The sequence below is a fragment of the Acanthopagrus latus genome, chromosome 8, assembly GCF_904848185.1.
Source record: "Acanthopagrus latus isolate v.2019 chromosome 8, fAcaLat1.1, whole genome shotgun sequence".
In the NCBI taxonomy this organism is placed as follows: Eukaryota; Metazoa; Chordata; class Actinopteri; order Spariformes; family Sparidae; genus Acanthopagrus; species Acanthopagrus latus.
In genome coordinates this window covers 24,882,725-24,901,962 of record NC_051046.1, presented here as the reverse complement: position 1 = coordinate 24,901,962, position 19,238 = coordinate 24,882,725, and the positions used below count along the sequence as shown (strand labels likewise).

Genomic DNA, 19,238 nt, shown 5'->3' with positions numbered 1-19,238 from the left:
AGTGTTTGTGGCTAGAAAGGTAAACAAAGTGATAACCAAAGCACAACAGAAAGAAAATTGCTTTGCCCTTTAAGATCAGTTCTTTCAGTGTTCATGTTATTTGTTTAGGCATAAATTATAATTAGGATCTTTCTCCTCTGATAAAGTTTCTCTCTCAAAACCACATAATGCACCTTTAGAAGTTTGATAGCTTTTGCATAATTTTTTTTGGGGGGGAAAGAAAAAAAAGACAGAAAATAAAAAAAAATAGGATTATGATATGAGGTAGTCATTTGTCAAGTAAACTCCAGTACAGTGCCAATCTATTTCTGAATGTACTGCATGTTAAACCTGGAGGGATACTGACCAACTTTTTGGTTTATAGAAGGTCAGTTCGTTTATTCAGTCATGAAAACAAAGAGAGCATAAACAAAAATATTAGACAATGAAGATATTTCTCTTTGGATTTCTTCCCCAAAACCTCATAGTGCACCTCTACGTGCCAGACTGCACGGCAAACTTTACAACAAAACAATAAAATGCACAAAACTGCAAGTGAATCTATTGACTGGTTGATCACTGTGGTTATTTGATGCCTAGCTTTCTTAAATTATGATAAATTTTGACATTATTTAAGAACACAAAGAGAAACTATTGCATATCACTGTAAACAGTTACATCTGAATACCAACAGGTGGCCTCATTTTACCAAAGTTTGATGACCTGGGCCTCTCTCTCTCTCTCTCTCTCTCTCTCTCTCTCTCTCTCAATTTTCAATTCAGTCCAAAGGTCTGGCAGAGATCACACATCACAGAGATGAGATGTGGTGTATTACCACTGCAACATTTTCTTTTTTTAAATAAAGACATGTTTTTAAAGGTATTTGTCCTATATGTGTGTACTGACCCTGTCCACTGAGATCAGCAGAGGGCAGATGATCACTGCAGGAATATGGACAGTCTTCATGTCTTCAACCCAGCAGATACTGATGTTATTCACTTTTTGGCTCTTGTAATCTGCTGGCAGAATTTCACTCTGAATTCAATTCAATTCAGTTCAATTCAGTTGGCTTTATTGGCATGAGGTAAGACTGTACATTGCCAAAGCAAGCATTTGGAATTCAAAATAATAATAACAACAAAGGAAAACAATATTTACAATAAATTAGTTATACTGTATGTATAATATGTATAACTATGATTGACTCAACCAAAGTCATAGTCACAATAAATCAATCTCATTCAATATGTAATCACTAACAATGAATGAATCAATAATTTTTTGTCAACTAAAAATGACATTAAAACAGTAGTAAACAGGCTACCACGCTCTCTTTAAAAAAACAAACAAAAAAAACTAATTCAAATCCAGTCCAATACAATCTTTTACTGGAAAACTTAAAGGATAAATTCTACGAAAAATAAAATTGAGTCATTATCCACTCACCTTCATGCCAATAGAAAGTCAGGTGAAGTTTCATATTCCTTAAATCACTTCTTGAGATTCACAGTAAAACAGCAATGCGACATTTTCCTAAACAACTGAAAAAGATTGGGACAAGCTAAAATACAGCTCGTCTGGCATAATCCAAGTCTCCGTGAGACTGGTGATACTACAAGCAATGTTTCATGTTGTGTCGAGCCTTCTTAATGTTTTTAAAATAGAGATTTTGAAGCTAGCTTAAAGGTGCCCTATGCACTCCCATTGAAAATGAGTTTGAGACAAAAACGAAAATATGGTAAATCTTAAAAGTGCCTCTTTTGTCATAATTATGCATTTACACGAAGGTTTGACTCATATACATTCACAAAAAAAGTCCATGTTGCATTTTGGCGAGAGTCTCACTCCTCACTTGGACAGAACATGTGACAGGGAGGAGGCACACAGCTGCTTCTTCATGGTAAAACCAGTAAACTACTGACTCACTCCAGTTTAGTGATACAAATAGTCAACCTTACATTAAAGCTACTGGTAAAACTGAACCACGTGGCCCTTGATGTGGCTATGGCCACGCTGAAGTCTATCAGCTTGACTTCAAGGGGTCGTTGGTGATTCATCATCATTATGTTGTCCACCTGGTTCTCCTTCAGCTCATCAAATGCTGTTGCCGTCTGAAAGTACAAGGTCAGTGAGAATGTACCAAAGCCTAAAACTTTGCTTTCCATCTGATGGTGCTGTGTTCATGCCTGTTGGATGATGGTTCTGATGTCACTCAGAGGCATAGGGTCATCATTTCTCTTCTTCATGTAGTCATAAAGGCTGATATCCAATGGCTCATACACAAGCGCCTCTCCATCACTGGTCTGAAAACTATGGATAAACTTGTTGTGTTGTTTGTCAGGGTTGAGGTCGTTGTATGAGGGGCCGTCAGGGACATTATTCAGAATTACCTCTCACAAACACATGTGAAATGCTCTTACATACACTACTGAAACACTCTAACATAAACAACTGAAAAATTATTCACTCACACACACTACTAAAACACTCTCACACATACATGTGAAATGCTCTTATATACACTACTGAAACATTATCATACATACAAGTAAGTGAAACACGCTCATACACACTACTGAAACACTCTCATACACACTAACCATTTTTCAGATATTGTTCTACAGATTGTGTATATTTATTTTGCTACCAACCAGTGGTTTCTACCCTGTCACCAATCAAAGCGAAAAAATCAAGGGAAATTCCACTCAGTGTTAATATTCACTTCAAAGTTGCTAAATTTGAGATCAGTCTACTTTAAATAAGCATACAGATTCTCTCTCTGAGGTCTGATTTCCTGCAAATAACTTAACCATTTGTAATATTATCAATTCATGTCAACTGTCTGACCCCTGAAACAGAAAAGAAGGAGTTACTCACCTGTATCACAATGGTTAAAGACACCAACACCATCCTTCACACGCACGCACACACACACAGGACAGAAATTAGAACTCATGCACAAAATAACTTTTTATTACACAGAATGTCACTAAATTAAAGCAGCCGGTACGGGTTGGCACTGGAGCCGATCCACCGAGATGTCGGTTTCTTGCGGAGGCCAAGGGAAGCCTCCTCATTTTTTTCAGAATATAACTGTCATTTAATAAAACACAGTTTCTGTGTTGTGTCTCCTCCTCGTCTCTCTTCATTAATTATTGAGGGTGTTATGATGTGTAAAATGGCACCCCTCTAAATGTTACGTGGTGAGTTAACGTTGAAAACATGGTACTGCACTCGGTTGTCTGTGAGGACGCCGAGCTGAGTTGGCCTCCCATGGTGAAAAAAAAAAAGAATGATTAAAGTCAGTGTAAAGCAAATTCAGCCATTTTCTTCTAAACACAAGAAATAGGTCATAAATGTACTTCTTTAAAACATATAAAAAGTCTTTCAACCATTTAGAATTTAACTGTGGAGCTAGGCTCACAAACTGTGTTTTAAAATCATAGCCGCGTTACGTAACGCGGAAGGCTGCTGCGGGAGCGGTATAAATACGTTCAGTGCACATTAGCATCGGTGGTTGTTCTGCTCGCTCTCCAGTCTCGGATAGCGTCTAACCAGTCAACCAGTCAGCTAACCAGTCATGCTTCCTCCACGTCGCTCGTGCATCTTTCCTGGATGCCGTGTGCAGGGTAACGGCGCCGTTAGCTTTTTTAAGTTTCGTACAGACTACAACATAAGGAAAACGGTGGATCAATTTTGTCAAGAGGAGCTACTGTGGGTTCATAATCACCACATACACCTGTCTCTGCAGTGTCCACTTTACCACTGACAGTTACAGCAACTGTCACCAGGTAAAGTCTGGATTTCTGAAGAGTCCGTTGACGCTGGTCAGTGGGGGCGAACCAACCCTCTCCGTCACGCCGAGAGCAGGTGCCACCATCCCCACAGCCGGTGTTTAGGATCAACACGGGGCTATGTTAACTGGTGACTGTCAGCCAAATGCGTCTGTGGTCACCGTAGCTGCAACAGATGTTGAAAACGGGAAGAGAAGACTTAGCTGTCCTCAGATCTGCCTCTTTGTTCAGGTTTTCTCTGGTCAAAACACACCTGATACGTGTTCGGGCTGCTGTTTGATTAAACGTGTCTGACCCTCAGTCGTTGTATCAAAGTTGTTACGGAGGACGTTGTAAACAGGAAAATGGAGAGTTGCTCTTCCTGTGAATGTGTATCTCTAATAAACCTTTATTAAAAACACATACTCGTGACTTCTCCCTGTTTGAGTAAACATGCATCACACAGGGGAACTATAACCCCTGTAAAGAAGAAGAAGAAAAAAAAAAACAATTACAGAACTCACATTCACTGAGGGAAGAAAACGTCAGCGCGGCAGTCAAACCACTAGGCTAATAAAATCAAGCGGGTGACTCGCGGTATCACCTATTTCACTCCTCACAGCAGACACACAGACACCTCTGGGTCGCAGAAGAAGGCCAGATCAACTTGTGACTGCAGTGTTTGTTCACCGTGTCTGCACGGTGATGATTTAGAACACAAATAAGCATAACCTTTATGAAATGCACTTACTCGTATTTACTGTCTATTTGAGTAAACATTCTTCACATAGAAGAACTATGGAACCTGTTTAAACGAAACAGAGAAAAAAATAAAACATGGGACTCGAACTTGGACTCAGTGAGGGAAAAAGCAGCCAGTTGTGTGACAACCAATCCACTACGCCAGACTATCCATAGCTTGACTGATAGCGTAGCCTCTTATTATAAGCACAGACACCTTTTGGACACAGAAGGTGGCCGGGTCAGCTTGTGACCACGGTCTCTGTGCACCAAAAACATAATCAATTTATGTTCGTGTCTGTAAGATTATGTTATAGGCCACTTTAAATGTGTAGGAATGGCACTTGCTGCTCAAAAGATGCAACAATTGGACAATACCAACATTTATGAAAATTGTCCTCTTTATCTGCTCAAAAGATAGAGTCAGTTATTTTCCATCATTAAAGCATTTTATTTCATTTGACTTCATTATAGGAGGTTTTTTTTTTTTTTTACCAAGAAAGACCATTTTCTTTTGTAGAATATTATTTGTGTTATAAATCATCACCGTGCAGATGTGTAAGAAGAAAGAAGAAGGAGAAGGAGGACACTGTTTCATCTTTCTGACGTCTTTACTTCGAGATTGTTGACAGTATAGTACTGCACAGGACCAAAGACACGGAGCACCATGAGGTTTTTTTTTTCGGTTACTGGACCACACATCATTTATATTGTTCTGCAAGCCTGCTGCATTCCCCAGCAGTGAGTTGGCTCAGCTGATCAGCACCTATCCGGTCTTTGATGAGCAGAAATTGAGAAATGAGCTGCACACGGTGTACAACAACAAGTTGTTTCACCAGGCACCAACAGAGCTGCTGCAGCTGCTCATTGAGGATGACCTACAGGGCACACTCTCCGAGGTCTTCAAACTCCTGCAGCTTATGCTCCCCATACCGGCTACCAGCACATCAACAGAGCGCTCATTTTCCTGTCTAAAGCGGATCAACACCTATCTGAGGAACACATGTGTACACCTGCTGCCCTTTTATGTTAAAGCTCTGAGGCTAATTGTAAAACTGTGTGACAGGTGTGAGTCAGTGTGCATAGCAGGGCAATTCATTTAGAATTTTGAATGACCATGTGTTCCTTGTGAAAACAAGATATTTTCTTCCTGAAAATTGTGCCAAATGCAGAGAATTGTGTGAGGTGTTTTGAAAAAAGTGTGTTTTAGAACTGCCATTTGGGTGTAGAGCGGGAGGTGTGAAAAAAAACCTTTAGGTGTAAAGGCGTAACTGGGGCCACATATCCTGTGGGGCTTGTATGAGGATACATACATACATGCTTTCACATCAACAAGCTTTGTTATTAAACATCAGCGTCTTCGGCTGGACTATTTTAAAATAATTCTCTGCAGGAGGATAATATATGAATTTATTTGTTCTAAATCTAGGTTAGATCATTTAAAAAATGAATTCAAAAGATCTTCAGTAAATTAAAACCCATGGGAAATCTAACACCTCAGTGTAATGATGATCTCTAGCAGCTCTTTGGAGGACAGTGCCATGATGATGACACAGCTTGGACTCCCTTTATGATCGACAGCTGATCCAGTTTGACGATGCCTTTAGGAACAGCATTGATCCACCAACTGATGTTTGTCTGAGATGATACAAAACAAAATAAAGTTCTGAAAATGTGTCTTTATCCATCTCACATGGAGTTCAGATCCTTCTATAACGACTCTTTAGTTCAGCACTTACTGCACTTGACTCACTGGATGTTTACTGGCAGTGGATGTTTCTGGTGGGGGCTGTAGCAGTTTGCAACCATCTGCAGGTGGAGGGGACTGCAGGTTGCTAGAAGAAGCTGTAAGTGGAGGATTATGCTACAGGTCAGAATAAGCAGGATGAAGCAGTGGTTTCAGGTTTGTGGCAGAGGCTGCGGGTGGAGGTTCAGGCTGCAGATGATGGAGGCAGAGGGTTTGACTACAGCTATCTGCAAGAATCTACAGGTGGAGGAAGCTTGAGGTTGCTTGCATAGGCTGTAGAAAGAGGTTTGGGCTTCAACTGTCTGCAAGAATGGTGGAGGTGGAGGTAGTGGCTGCAGGTTATTGGCAGAGGCTAAAAGTGGAGTTTAGGTCATGGCCTCTGCAGGTGGAGTTCGCCACTGCAGGTTGCTGGCAGAGACTTTAGGTGGTGGCTTGTGTCTGTGCAAATCTGATGAAGGCAGCGTGGTTGTTTTTCAGCTGAGGATGGATGTTGGAGGTGGAGGCTTCCAAAATCTGTGGGTAGACACAGAAAAGGTTACAGGTAGAAGCTGTCAGCAGAAGATGGAAGACAATTTAGGTGGAGGTTTGGGCTGCAGTTTCCTAGCAGGATCTGCAGGTGGATGAGGCAGCTGCAGGTTCCTGACAGAGGCTTTAGGTGGAGGCTTGTGTTTGTCAGCACAGATCTACTGACTGACGGAGGCAGCAGTACTTGTATATCAGTCGAGGATGGAGGTGGAGGCAGTGGTCTTACTAGTCTTTCAGAATCTGTTGGTGGAGGAAACTACAGGTTACTGGCAGAGACTGAAGGCAGAAAGATGGAAGATACTTAAGTGGAGTCAGAGGTGCAGGTTTCTAGAAGAGGACTTTAGTTGTAGGACATGGGTTGCAGCGATCTGACAGAATCCACAGGTGGAGGTTGCAGTAGATGTTGCTGGCAGAGGCTGTAGGTGGACTTGTTCCAGTTCTCTGCGAGAATCTGCAGGTGGGGCTGGTGGCTGCAGGTTTCTGGCAGAGGCAGCAGGTGGAGGCAGGAATTGGAAGCAGCTGCAGTTGGATGAATCACGTTGTAGCTGACGACAAGAATTTACAGGCGGTGCTGGCAGTGGATGTTCTTGGCGGAAGATTCGGGTGGAGTAAGTCTTTGCAGCTGTCTGCTGTCTGCAGGTGGAGACTGGAGCAGCGGAGGGCTGACGTAGTAAAAATGCACGGTTTAGGTTTTAAAGTGACTGGAGGAGACTTGTGGAGCCTCTTACTCCAGATGGCTCTCAGAGGTTGTGTCTTGATTACTGATGGAGGCTGTATATTCTGGTGTAAATGAGGCCAGTTGTGTTGCCGTCTCAAATATTTACTCGCTGGATTTGATCTTATTACAGAATGTTAGAGTGAAGCCGCTGCTCTCAGGTCAGTCGGACTTCTTGGCTCTTTTAAGTGGAGGCTGTCCGGGGCTCGGTTCTCCCAAAGTGTCTACATCGTAGAGGGGAGGAGAGAATCCAGCCCCGTACGAGACGTCCACGTGTGTGAGTCCATCTTGATGGGTCGATGATGTCATGGCGGGGCGGTCCAGTCTCTCCCACAGCTTCCATGTGATACGCCGTCCCAGCTGGAAACTGTACGGATGAACCCGGCCGCTCTGGTACCTGTGAGGAGTGGAGGGAACAGACATGGTGTAAGATGTGATTAGGTGATAGATTTTCTAATCATTTGATAAAAGTGATGATCTGATTGAAAGAATCAGCATGTCTGACCCAAACATACCTCAGCAGGTTGTCCACCACTTCATAGACTCTCTGGTAATCTTCCACTGAGCAGTTGTGTATCTTCACTGGACCGGCGCGGTTCACACCAGTGGAGCTCGGCTGGTTGGCAGGTGGGCCGGGGGGGGAACGTTGATGGATGGAGGTGCTGGGACCAAACTCCTCTCCCCTGGACCATGAGCACAAGTGCAGAAGGACGGGATGGGAAGCATTTTTTCCGAGTTAATGCACATTCTCCTGATTGTACTCAGATACTTTTACTTCTAATCAAGTATTGTTGCAGAATATATCCACCTGTACTGTGTTAGGACTGAAGGGACTGACTAGCTTACCTGTCCACCACTGCCTCCCATTACATGATGTAGATGTGGATGTGAAACAGCTGCTTCATTTCTAAATACTTTAGTAACCTTTATTCTTTTCTCTACACTTTATTAGTCTGTGACGACTTTCACCTGTCAGGCTTCAAAACACACAGAAAACACCATCAGACTGTCAAATTGTTCAAGTCTCACATGTTCCATGTTGGAGGACAGGACAGAAACAAAAATCTGGGGTTTGGGTTGATGAGTGAAGTCTGTAAAGTCTCTCATGTTGACAGTGTCTGGCTGCGTTTGTTTTTAAATGAAGACCTGATAGAAATGATGCACCTGGAGAAAAACACAGCAACCGTGGAATCCTGCACGGACATTTTGTGCGCGTGTGTTCTACAGTCACACCTCACCTCTGGATTGAAACCTTCATCCAGTCAGCCTGCAAAAGATGAAGTCCAGATCTAACCGTGAAGAAATGTGCAGCTGTGACTGATAGAAACCCTGATAGAAACAGCTCCTTGTGACAGGAACACATATTGAGGGCTTGGAGCCAGAGGGGCGTACGTGGCTCTTGACAAACTTTACAGGAGAGACAAAACAAAATTTTGACCACACTTCAATCAACTGTATTATTAACCCTTAAACAACAACATTGCAAAGACAGGCATACTTACATGAATGAGTATTTAAGTAATACATTTATGCAAGAGGCTAGTAGATTTATTTCACTCAATGAAAAAAGGGTACTCTACTGAATGCCTGGCAAAAGTCGAGCATTCGCTAGCCACTTCGCAATGTAGTGAAAAAGTTAAATTCGGCCACTTGGTGAATATGAAAAATTACTTGCTCTAAATGATTGATAATTAAAAGATTGAAATCATAACCATGTAAATGCTTTATTAACAAATCTGGTTAATTAGTGGTGGGGCTGCTCCTTTAAGAATCTGCCATCATTATCATCTTAGACATTGATTGCTCCGATGTTTTCTAGATTCAAGGATGGGATTGCAACACTGGACGTCGTTCATGCTTTAGAGCAGCATACATCTGTGTTCAGGCCCTTTATGTGCTCAAGTGTGGAACAGCTGACATCTGAGATATCGGAGGAAATCTTTGAGGTTCAGCTCAGTGAAAAAGGGCAGCACAAGGTGACATGAAGAAACCAGAGCAGTGGGATTCTGGAGAGACTATCTTCTTGAGACAAAGGGTTTGTTTTAGAACACTTATCATCTTGATGTTCTATGGCATTGATCTCCTCTTTCAGTTGTATTGTAATATGCAACTAATCCCAGTACATCTTTTTTCAGAACGACAAGCAGGGCTCTCTCTCCAGGACATCCTGATGTTTGCCAAAGGTTTGAAGACACTGCCTGCGTCCGTTCGCAATCAAAATACCGATGTCCAAAACTCAGTTTAATGGGACTTAATGCGGCAGTTGGTCGGTGTTCGTGTCAGTTAAACGACCACTGAGCCCAAAGGTTTTTGTCTGATTGCCTCCAGAGATCCACTCTAACACCAGCACGAGTGTACCTCCAAGCTGGTGTCGTTATTTTTCTGCTGGAGTGAAAATTGTGGACAGGAGCACAAGTTGAGTTTTTCAAAATTTTTTGGAGCTCCTCCCCACTCTTTCATTCGGCTCCTCCATTCTTGCTGTCTAGCTTTTAACTGAATAATGAAAAAAGTTGTTAATTTGACTTTAAAATTACAATATGTAACTTTTGTTTGTACATAAAATTAATAAATTGTGACACACTATTTTGTTTACGCTTAATAAACATAAAAAATGTATGTCATTTAACATATTTCTTGTTAATATGACATAGAATTAAATGCTCACAAAATATAATCTCTCTCTCTCTCTCACACACACATTAGTTTAATGTATATAGTATTATTGAAAGAATAGTTAATTAGGCTTACCTGTTATATGATGTTGTTATGGGGGAAGGGGGGAGTTCAATTTAATGTTAAAATGTTTTCAAATTAATTCACTTTTTAATTCTTCAAATTTACCAGAGTTGTGTTTATTAATTCTCCATGTGGTTTTACACTAGCAGTATTTCCAGCTATATAACGTTACTGATAAGAATTTAAATTCTGATCGCTTTATCAACGTAATGAATGTGTGTTTTTATAATGTTAGATATGACTCCTTCATACCTGTCTTAATACCGTTCATTGAAAATGTCCGGATTATGGTGAGAAGTCATGGCAGTCTGGACAACGTGTCTACGGAGTGTTTTTTCAAAACTTCTCCCAAACAGTTGGCTCAAAATGTGTCAGTCAAACTTTGGTATGTGTGTAAGACCTACCCCCAGAGACATATAAGCCAATCAGGCTTATCTTTCCGTGCATTGATATTTTATGGGGCTTTTACTGTGCTAAGTGTCCAGAACACCGTCAGTGTACGTTAGCTTCTTGGCAATCCTTTTTCTCTTTTGTCTTAAGAAGACAAAACTATAGCCAAATAGACTTTCGCTGTATTTCATATTTTTACATGTTTTACATGCTTCACAGTAAGATGACATCGATGTATTGTTATTTATTTTTTTCTGCAATGTCAGTTGACACTTAAATGCAACAAATGGGCTTAGTTATGGAGCCAAGAGTTGGAGTTGGAATACCGTATTGACACGAATATAGGACTAACTTGATTATAAGACGAGCCATCTTTTCAAGACTAATCTCTAAAAAGACTCTGATAACCAAAATTGACTTTGATGACCACGATAAGCTTTTCTCTTACTGTTGCCGTTTTTCAGACGGTCTTTTTGGACCCGCCATCTTCGGCCGTAACACCACTCCGTAACTCCATATTTCTTGGCTGCCTGACAGTTTGATGCCTCCACTGCACTGGCCAGCATTATCTTAAAATTAGCATCATAGCTCCGCCTCTGATGTCTGTTAACTTGCCCCACGTTTCATCCACTTTGCACTGTACAATAACCGCGCCTCTCCATTTTTCATCTCCTGTCACTTCTTCTCCACTGTGATTGCCAGATAACCCCAGCCACAGTGTCAGTGCCATCTCTACAATAAGCTGGCACCCTCTGCCGTTGCATGTAGCAACCCCAGACAGCTTCATGCATGTGTCAACGGTTAGACCGCGGTTATAAGACGACCACACTTTTTCACATTATTTTCATGGAAAAAAAAACTTGTTCTGTATTCGGCTCAATACGGTAAATACCTGTAAGTTTTTTTCAGGAATAAAAGCCAATTGCTTGGTCTATTTGAGAGGCCTGTCATTTTCGGTACGCATTATTTGATATTGTTGTTTAACAGTGCAAAAATATTTTTGATAGGATAATCCGTAGAATGCTCAATTCTAAATTTTTCGATAGCTGCAGCCCCAATCATAAGCCTCATTCCTGAAGGTGATCGTTCATTTTGCTAATTGCTTGTGTCATACATGAATTTACAACTTTAATCTCAGTCTTGATAGCAGCCTGTACACAAGAAAGACAAACTTTTGCTCTTTGCAGCTCTCTGTCCACCCCAGTTGTCAAATGTCTAAAACTCTGTGTACTATACTGTTCTGTACTCAGGTGTATAAATCTGTGTACACACAAAACAGGTAACATGTGGTCTTTTCATTCGATTTACCCCCCCAATTACCTAGTTTATACGGAAGCTGAGAACGGCCGAGGATTTTTCATTTTTATTCACTGTTATCTCAAGATAACGACTTATTATCTGGTTATCTTGAAATAACAAAGGTTGTTTTCTCTTGATAATGAATTAATTTATTTCATTATCTCCATATAACAAAGATTGTTTTCTCGTAATAACAAATTAATTAATAATGTGTTCGGTAATGTTAAATGAATTAATCAACGTTTAATAACGTTTCACATTATATTGCTAAGTTAACATTAGCCTATATTTATGTTACCTTAGCTGAAGCAGCCGGGTAGATGGGAGTTTGTCAGCCTCTCAGCTGCTAACTTGTAGCCCCTAAACACACCCAGTCAATTAAACAAACTAACATGAAGCGTAATGTACGGTAGGCTACAGCTACAGCCGGCTACGGAAGCCGTTCATGGCAGCTCTTGTAGGTTGAACTCAAGACAAACACTTTATTAATTAATTTGTTATCATGAGAAAACAATCTTTGTGATATTAGAGAAAACAAAATAAATTAATTTGTAATGGCAAGAAAAAAATCTTTGTTATATGGAGGTAATGAGATAATAAATCGTAATCACAAGATAATAGTGCATATAAAATAAGAAAAATCCATGGCTGCTCTCGGCTTCCGTAAGTTTAAGCATACAGGGGCCATCATTTATTTTGGGTTTGAGGAGAAATGGTGGAAGCAAGCAAGAAACAGCTGAAAAAGAAGAAGCATGATTTGTAATGATTGTGAACTCATGGTAATTGTTGATCAAATTGTTAGAATAAAGAGTTTTAGCTGGAGGTTTAAGTTGGAATAAGCAACAAAATTAAGTGGCTTGAATGGAAGAAAGTGACAGAAGTGATGAACACCAGACATTGGAGGAGTTCAGCAAGAAGAGATCGGATTTCAAGCGAGAGGCCAAGAAATGCCCACAAAATGTGACCCCGTGATACGTGTACGCTGTGTTACGGCTTCCGCTGGCTCCACCAGCATGGTGGACCCAGTAGAAGTAAACACATGGACTAGAGTTAAACCGTTTCACTCTAGTCTATGTGTTAACTTCTACCAGGTCTGCTGCCCTGCGTATCTGCTCTGTCCCAGCTCTGGCATTCCCAAGCCCTTGCATTCTGTCAATTTTCAAAATAAAACACTCCGTGTTGACGCCAGCATACAAATCTATGACAAGACAAATACAAGCTCCTCCATTAATCCTTTGATCAGGAATACTGCATGTTGTTGTTGTTTGTTTTTTGTTGCCTTTATTCTCAGCCAAACTGCAGCCTGTATTGTACACTTCATTGCTGTTGCGTCTACTGCTACTCCTTTCACTTCTCCCTCCTCTCCCATTCATTCACTGTCTGCACATACGCACGCTCCCTCACTCTCGCTCGCCCACTCACACCTTACGCACGTCACGCACTGCTCTGTTCCTGAAAGGGGCTACGCCACTCTTACAGTGGCAAACTGCAGATGCAGGAGACCCGTGGACAGAACTCGAACTTAAGTCGCCGGTGTGGAGGTATTTTGGATTTCCAGTGAGTTATGTTGACAACGTTAAAGTTGTCGACAAAAAAGCCACCGTTTGCAAGCTCTGCAGAAACTAGATGGCAGGTAATTTTGTTTGAGTTTCCAATTGACTTGAGATGTAAGTTATTGTTAACATTATTTTGTTAATAATAACCCTAACACCATTTGACAATGTAGTGTAGTACACTGCAAACAAAGGTCAGATATTATATTGCATAAAAGTCTAGAGTAAAAATGGCATAGCAACCTGTGCTTTGAAAAAAATAAATGGAAAAATTGAGAATCGAATCGGTCCGTTCCTTAGAATTGAAAATGTAACTGAATCGAGGATTTGGAGAATCATGACACCACTCAAAATGCAACCAGTGGGGGTTGCTGGACGGCAAATCTCATCAGAGCCGTAACGCAGCAGACACGTATCTGGTGGAATCTCAGGGTGATAGTGTGCAGTCTGGGTCACACCGCTGTTAATGACTTTGTGCCAGACCTGTTGAGGAGGAAACACAAATTCAGCTGCCCATATGGAGCATGGCAAGTTGCCCAATTTGAATCTCATTGTAACTGGACTTGCAATAATAATAATAATAATAATAATAATAATAATAAAAAATACTTTGTCCAGACCTATGACTGCAGTTGCGAGTGATCATGTGGTTACCGTGGGAACTCCTCTGCCTAGCGACGCCAGCTGTCTACCATACTGCGCCGTAGCGAACTCAAACCACAACTGGTGGGGATTGCTGGACGGTGGAGCAAAACCGGATTGGAGCTGTAATGCGGCGGATCCGTATCCAGTGGAATTTGGAGGTTAATATGAAGTGGAAACCCAAAATGTCTCTACACGGCTGACCGGAGTGTGACCAGGAGATCTGCTAGCTCAGGTTTATCAGCCATCTTGCAGAAATGAAACTAACTTGACGCGTGTGCGGTGGGAGCGGGGCGGGGATGAACTGAAGTTCAGGAAGATAAAATGAATTTCAGAACCTAAGTCCTTGTCCACACCAGCCCGGTTAATTTTGCAACCGAGGTTTTGTTGAATTTAAAAAAAATGCGTCCACATGAGGGCTATAATAAAATAACTCTATACACACGCAACTGTAAATCTGCCACCAAGTGATGCAATATACGTGTAATAAATATGCCACGGCAATAAGTGGCGATGTAACATCAAACGGGAAGGCTGTTTTAACCAATCCAAATAGTTTAAAACCGGAATGGCAAATAAATACCAAAACATAAACAACAATGGCGACTCGCAAGGGGGAATCGTTTGTTTGGACCGAGCTGGTTAACTAGGGTTACCTCTAACCTCTAACCACCTTCTAACTGTCGTTACTCTGTGTTTACATTGCTGTGCGCGCAATATTTACAAAGGCACGCGCTCAGCTATGACGTAAGCAATGGAAATATTCGCAGTTGTCATATCCACACGCAATTGCTGAAACCCGAATCGGCCGAAAAACTCACTCTGAACCCCCGGTTTCAAAAGACCATGGTTTCAGTGTTCCAAAAGCACGGTTGAATGTGGACAGAACGTAAAACCGGGAACATAACTTAACGGTTGCAAAATTAACGGGGCTGGTGTGGACGGCTCCTAAGTCCTTTGAGCCGAAGGTTTCAGTTCAGAGCCGTTACACCCCCGGTCAGCACCACTTTGTGCATATAGCCTGTTTTCACTCCAGCAGAAACATGACAACACCAGCTTGTAGGTACACTTGTGCTCGTGCTTACAGTGGATCGGACAAAAACTTTTGGCTCGGTGGGCATTTTACTGACAGGAACACCGTACAACTGCCATATTTAGTCCCATTAAAATGAGAGGAAAATTATCTAGAGGACAAACACATCAACTTTTCTAAACTGCTCAACAAGACACATTTCTGACCACAAGCACACAAAAACTTCACAGAATGCTCAAAAGACTCTCATAGTTTCGACCATATAACTATTTTAGTGATAGCGGTTACTGTTTTGCAGAGAGAAGCATGATAATGTGAGGTGAGCCTCAGCTGAAATCACTATTAAATCATCCTCACAGTCCGTTACCAGGACCAACCCGGTTACCATCACCGTGGAAAACGAGATCAACTGGGCCAACACACAGAGAAGACAGATTTATCAATGAGTCAGTTTGATACACACACACACACACACACACACACACACAAATGCAAACAGATATGCATGTGTAAGCATGCATGCATGACCACACATGTACACACACACAAACACACACGCAGTATATTTCGTAAGATTTTAACTATATTTAACTATTATTTTTTCATTCATTCAAGCCAGGAACTTTGTTTTAAATATTTAAATATTCCCAATCATTGATTAGCATAACTAATGAAGAATGAGATGCGGAGATTTTTATAGCTTTGGTTGCCAACGGAAGAGTAATCTCCAACCGCTGGGCAGTTGACGTTAACTGACAGCTAGCGTTAAGGCTAAGTATTGAGCAATAATCCAGCAGTATAACTACCACAATTCATGTCTACCGGTCACTGTGCATGTAACATCAATTCATACAATACTGACCCCTCTGATATTACACCATTAAACGTATTCTTTACTTTAATAATCATTTTGAAACTGGCCAGTCTACAATCTCATTGTACTTGAAAGAATGTGTGAAAGAATGACATGAGAAATAGTAGTCATTAAGAAATATATACAGTATATTTTTAATTCGAAAACAAAATATATATTTATATAGATTAAATTCAATACAAAAATGAAATAACAAAGAAATAACAAAAAAACAAAGTGATTAATAGAAAAAGAATAGAACAAATATAACTAGGCTTAAAGAACAAAAATTTACCAGCCTGGCTCGTTCAGCCTGGCTTGGAATTTTTTACCATCTAAATTCCTTGAAGAACACACATTGAATATCGTGCAAAATAGCAGAGCCCGACCGACTTATTGGTATTTGCCTTTATCGATTTACCGGCTGATTTATAAGTTTTTACAACCTTATGTTTAAAATTATAATGCAGAAAAACATGCTTGGGGTAATTAAAAATTGGTGTAATAACATAGTTTGGCCAGCAGAGAGTGTTTCAATGGGGGATAAAACAGCTGTTCTGTGTTACGATATGCATACTTCCATGAGTACACTTAAACGTAGTACACTATCCGCACTTAGTAAGTACGCAGATTTCAGCAGGTGAGTGTTGTTCCAAATCTAACACTCCATGGTGCCCTTACCAGAAATTACGATTGCGACAGCCGCTGCGGCTCGTCACCCACCAAAAACATCCCGCTTTGAACGGTGAACAAAAGACATCTACGACTTTACTTTTTAACAATTACAATCCTACAATATGGCTCTGCTGCAGGCGCTGTCGTCTTTAAAAAAAAAAAAATCCGAGCTGAGCGCCTCTGCCTGGCTCTGCTTCTTCCGCCACGTAGACAAGACGGCGGCCGTTGAGTGCGTAAAGTGTACATAGTTGCACGCTCAACGTTTTTGAGTTTTTTAAGATTCAAAGTCAATAACATTGCGTACGGTTGACAAACAGTAAATATAATTTGACAGTATGCTATCTAACAAGACCAGCTAGCTAACCAGTCATGTCATTGTCCCCAAATCAATATCAAGATTTTCATGAACAAATGATCGGCTGTGTGTAAAGTTACTGTGGCTGCAGCCTGAAGTAGAGAGTTGAACTGCTAACAGGATGTGAGATCATTCGCTTTAGAGGGGAAGTGTACTTTCTGCAGCTTGTGTGTTACAGTCGCCACCCTGTGGTGTTCAGAGGATAAAGGCACTTAAGGATTGATGGACTGCACTCAGTGTTGGAAATAAAATATTCAGATTTGATACGCCGGCTAGCGCATTGATTTAGAACTGTGAACAGACAATTTGACTGGAACCACTTAGTAGGTGTAGGGAGTATTCCCCCAGACCATGGTATAACCAAAATTACCTACCTTTCTCCTTTACACGTTTCTCCTACATCTTCTATTCTGTGCTTTAGAAAGTGCGCTCTGGATGGCTTTTGCCATTTCATTTTCCATGTACTGTAACACGTCAACACACAGCGCGCTAGCATGTTGTGACCTTGACGTGTAACAGCAAAAGGATACATCAGAATTAGCATTTCTTTTACTTCCATTTAATTTATTTCTTAGGTCAAGGTATTGTTGTAGATAGAGGGATGGCAAAAACTGTTGAAAAAAATAGACATATATATATATATATATATTTCTTGCTGCATACTTGGTACCCCTCACTAAGTGGCGCCCTAGGCAAGCCCCTATGTCGCCTGTAGGAAGGACCGCCAGTGCGCACACACACACTTACTTCGGGTAGTCTTTTGTGATGAATAGATGAGTGAGGACCTCACAGGGAGTGATTCTCTCCCTTGCATCAACTTTCAGCATGGCCTTCAGGAGCTCGATATACTGCTCTCTCTCTCTCTCTCTCTCTCTCTCTCTACGGCTTCAGTCTCATGATTTTCCTCCAACTGCAGCTAGTTGAGGAAACATTGGTCAAACACTATTAGTCAACTCATCCTGATGATCACGAAAGGACGATCAGATCATCCAGAGACTTAATAATCACTATATCTTTACATAGTAATGTTTGTAAATAGCTTCACATGTTAAGGTCATTTAATTACACTAAATAAAATGAATTGCTTTTTGGCACCAGGCAGTGACTGCACCTTTGACTACACAACATATATTACAACTGTGAACATTAAAATCAACAAAGTTTCACACCTCCCTCGTGATTTAGTGGCTCCTGCATGTAGGAAACTTTATAGCCACAGTCTCACCGGTCCTGATTTTCAAACATTTCACCACTGTTCCAAAGCCGCCCTCTCCAACAACTTTCAGGAACTTATTGGGGATTTTGAAGGGGCAAGTAGCAGCAGATTTAGTAGGTGCCATTTCTCTCTGAGACTGCTGAAACACAACAGATATAAAGAAGACAAAGGAGAAGTTACTTTCATTCCCTTCCCTATATATATTTTGCTACCATCCAGTGGTTTCTACCCTGCCACCAATTAGATTAGACAAAACACGTTTAACCAAAAATTAAGGGAAATTCCACTGAATGTTTATGTTCAGCACAAAGTTGCTAAATTTGAGATCAGTCTACTTTAAATAAGTATACAGATTCTCTCTCTGAGCTCTGATTGCCTGCAAATAACTAAACCATTCTTAACATTATCTATTCATGTCAACTGTCTGACTCCTACAACAGAAAAGAAGGAGTTACCTGTATCACAATGGTTGAAGACTGGTAACTTCCCTGGATCACTTCTAAGATATATGTTTATAAGCAGTAATCATCAAGCTAGAGTAGTCACTCATTTAGAACTGCGCCACAACTGTTGCTTTGATTCAAAGTCCCTTATTGCTTTCATCCTCAACACACACATTCCAACACCATCCTTCACATGCAGGCATGCACGGCCTTTTTTCTGGGTTCCTGGCTTGTTGCGCTGCACCTGTCCTCCGTGAGGGGGGCGGGTCGAGAGGCCAGCTGGAGATTTATGGAGAGATAAATAGCTGAGTCGACATAAGTGAATGGAACTCCATCTTAAATTCATCTGGGAGATTTGGAAAGTTAACGTTAGGCCTGTTCAGGTGTTATTTTACCTGTTGGCTGTGTTTTTCCTACTTGTATGTCAGTTAAAATGCTATTAGTTGTCCATCCCCTTCATAAGTAATAGGGTAGTTGTAAGCCTTGGGTTTATTGTGTCACAGGTAATGTCTGTTAAAGTTTACATCACATTTGATAAAATGTAACATGCAGTGGTCACATAT

The 19,238-nt window shown here is 41.0% G+C and overlaps 1 protein-coding gene and 1 long non-coding RNA gene across 17 annotated transcripts; one reads left to right on the top strand and one right to left on the bottom strand.

The window, feature by feature from the left end:
• Nucleotides 1-2,141: 2,141 nt before the first annotated feature.
• Nucleotides 2,142-18,813, bottom strand: LOC119024643. 16 transcript variants are annotated; one of them, XR_005076551.1, is made up of 8 exons: nt 18,688-18,813; nt 18,186-18,371; nt 17,764-17,932; nt 17,391-17,520; nt 8,327-8,747; nt 7,996-8,163; nt 5,990-7,877; nt 2,143-3,939 (listed from the first exon to the last, which is right to left on the bottom strand). XR_005076551.1 is itself a non-coding variant. In XM_037107615.1 (5 exons), the coding sequence occupies exons 2-5, from the start codon at nt 17,828-17,830 to the stop codon at nt 7,643-7,645; spliced, it is 639 nt and encodes a 212-aa protein (XP_036963510.1). In that variant the 5' UTR covers nt 17,831-17,932; nt 18,186-18,663; the 3' UTR covers nt 5,890-7,642. The 16 variants fall into 16 exon arrangements, 1 of the variants encoding a protein (XP_036963510.1); XR_005076554.1 differs by having other exon boundaries at nt 18,186-18,368; nt 18,688-18,788; XR_005076546.1 differs by lacking the exon at nt 18,688-18,813 and having other exon boundaries at nt 5,990-6,131; nt 6,233-7,877; nt 18,186-18,328.
• Nucleotides 9,375-10,063, top strand: LOC119024648. The gene is made up of 2 exons (XR_005076555.1): nt 9,375-9,515; nt 9,616-10,063. It is a non-coding gene; the product is annotated as an uncharacterized LOC119024648 (long non-coding RNA).
• Nucleotides 18,814-19,238: the final 425 nt, after the last annotated feature.

Coding starts and splice junctions, on each gene's coding strand:
- LOC119024643 (XM_037107615.1), bottom strand. CDS start 17,830: ATGCAAGGGAGAGAATCACTCCCTGTGAGGTCCTCACTCATCTATTCA. Junction 8,888..17,763: donor ATCACAAAAGACTACCCGAA/GTAAGTGTGTGT, acceptor TCTCCTGTAAAG/TTTGTCAAGAGCCACGTACG. Junction 8,164..8,718: donor ATGAAGGTTTCAATCCAGAG/GTGAGGTGTGAC, acceptor CTCATGGTCCAG/GGGAGAGGAGTTTGGTCCCA.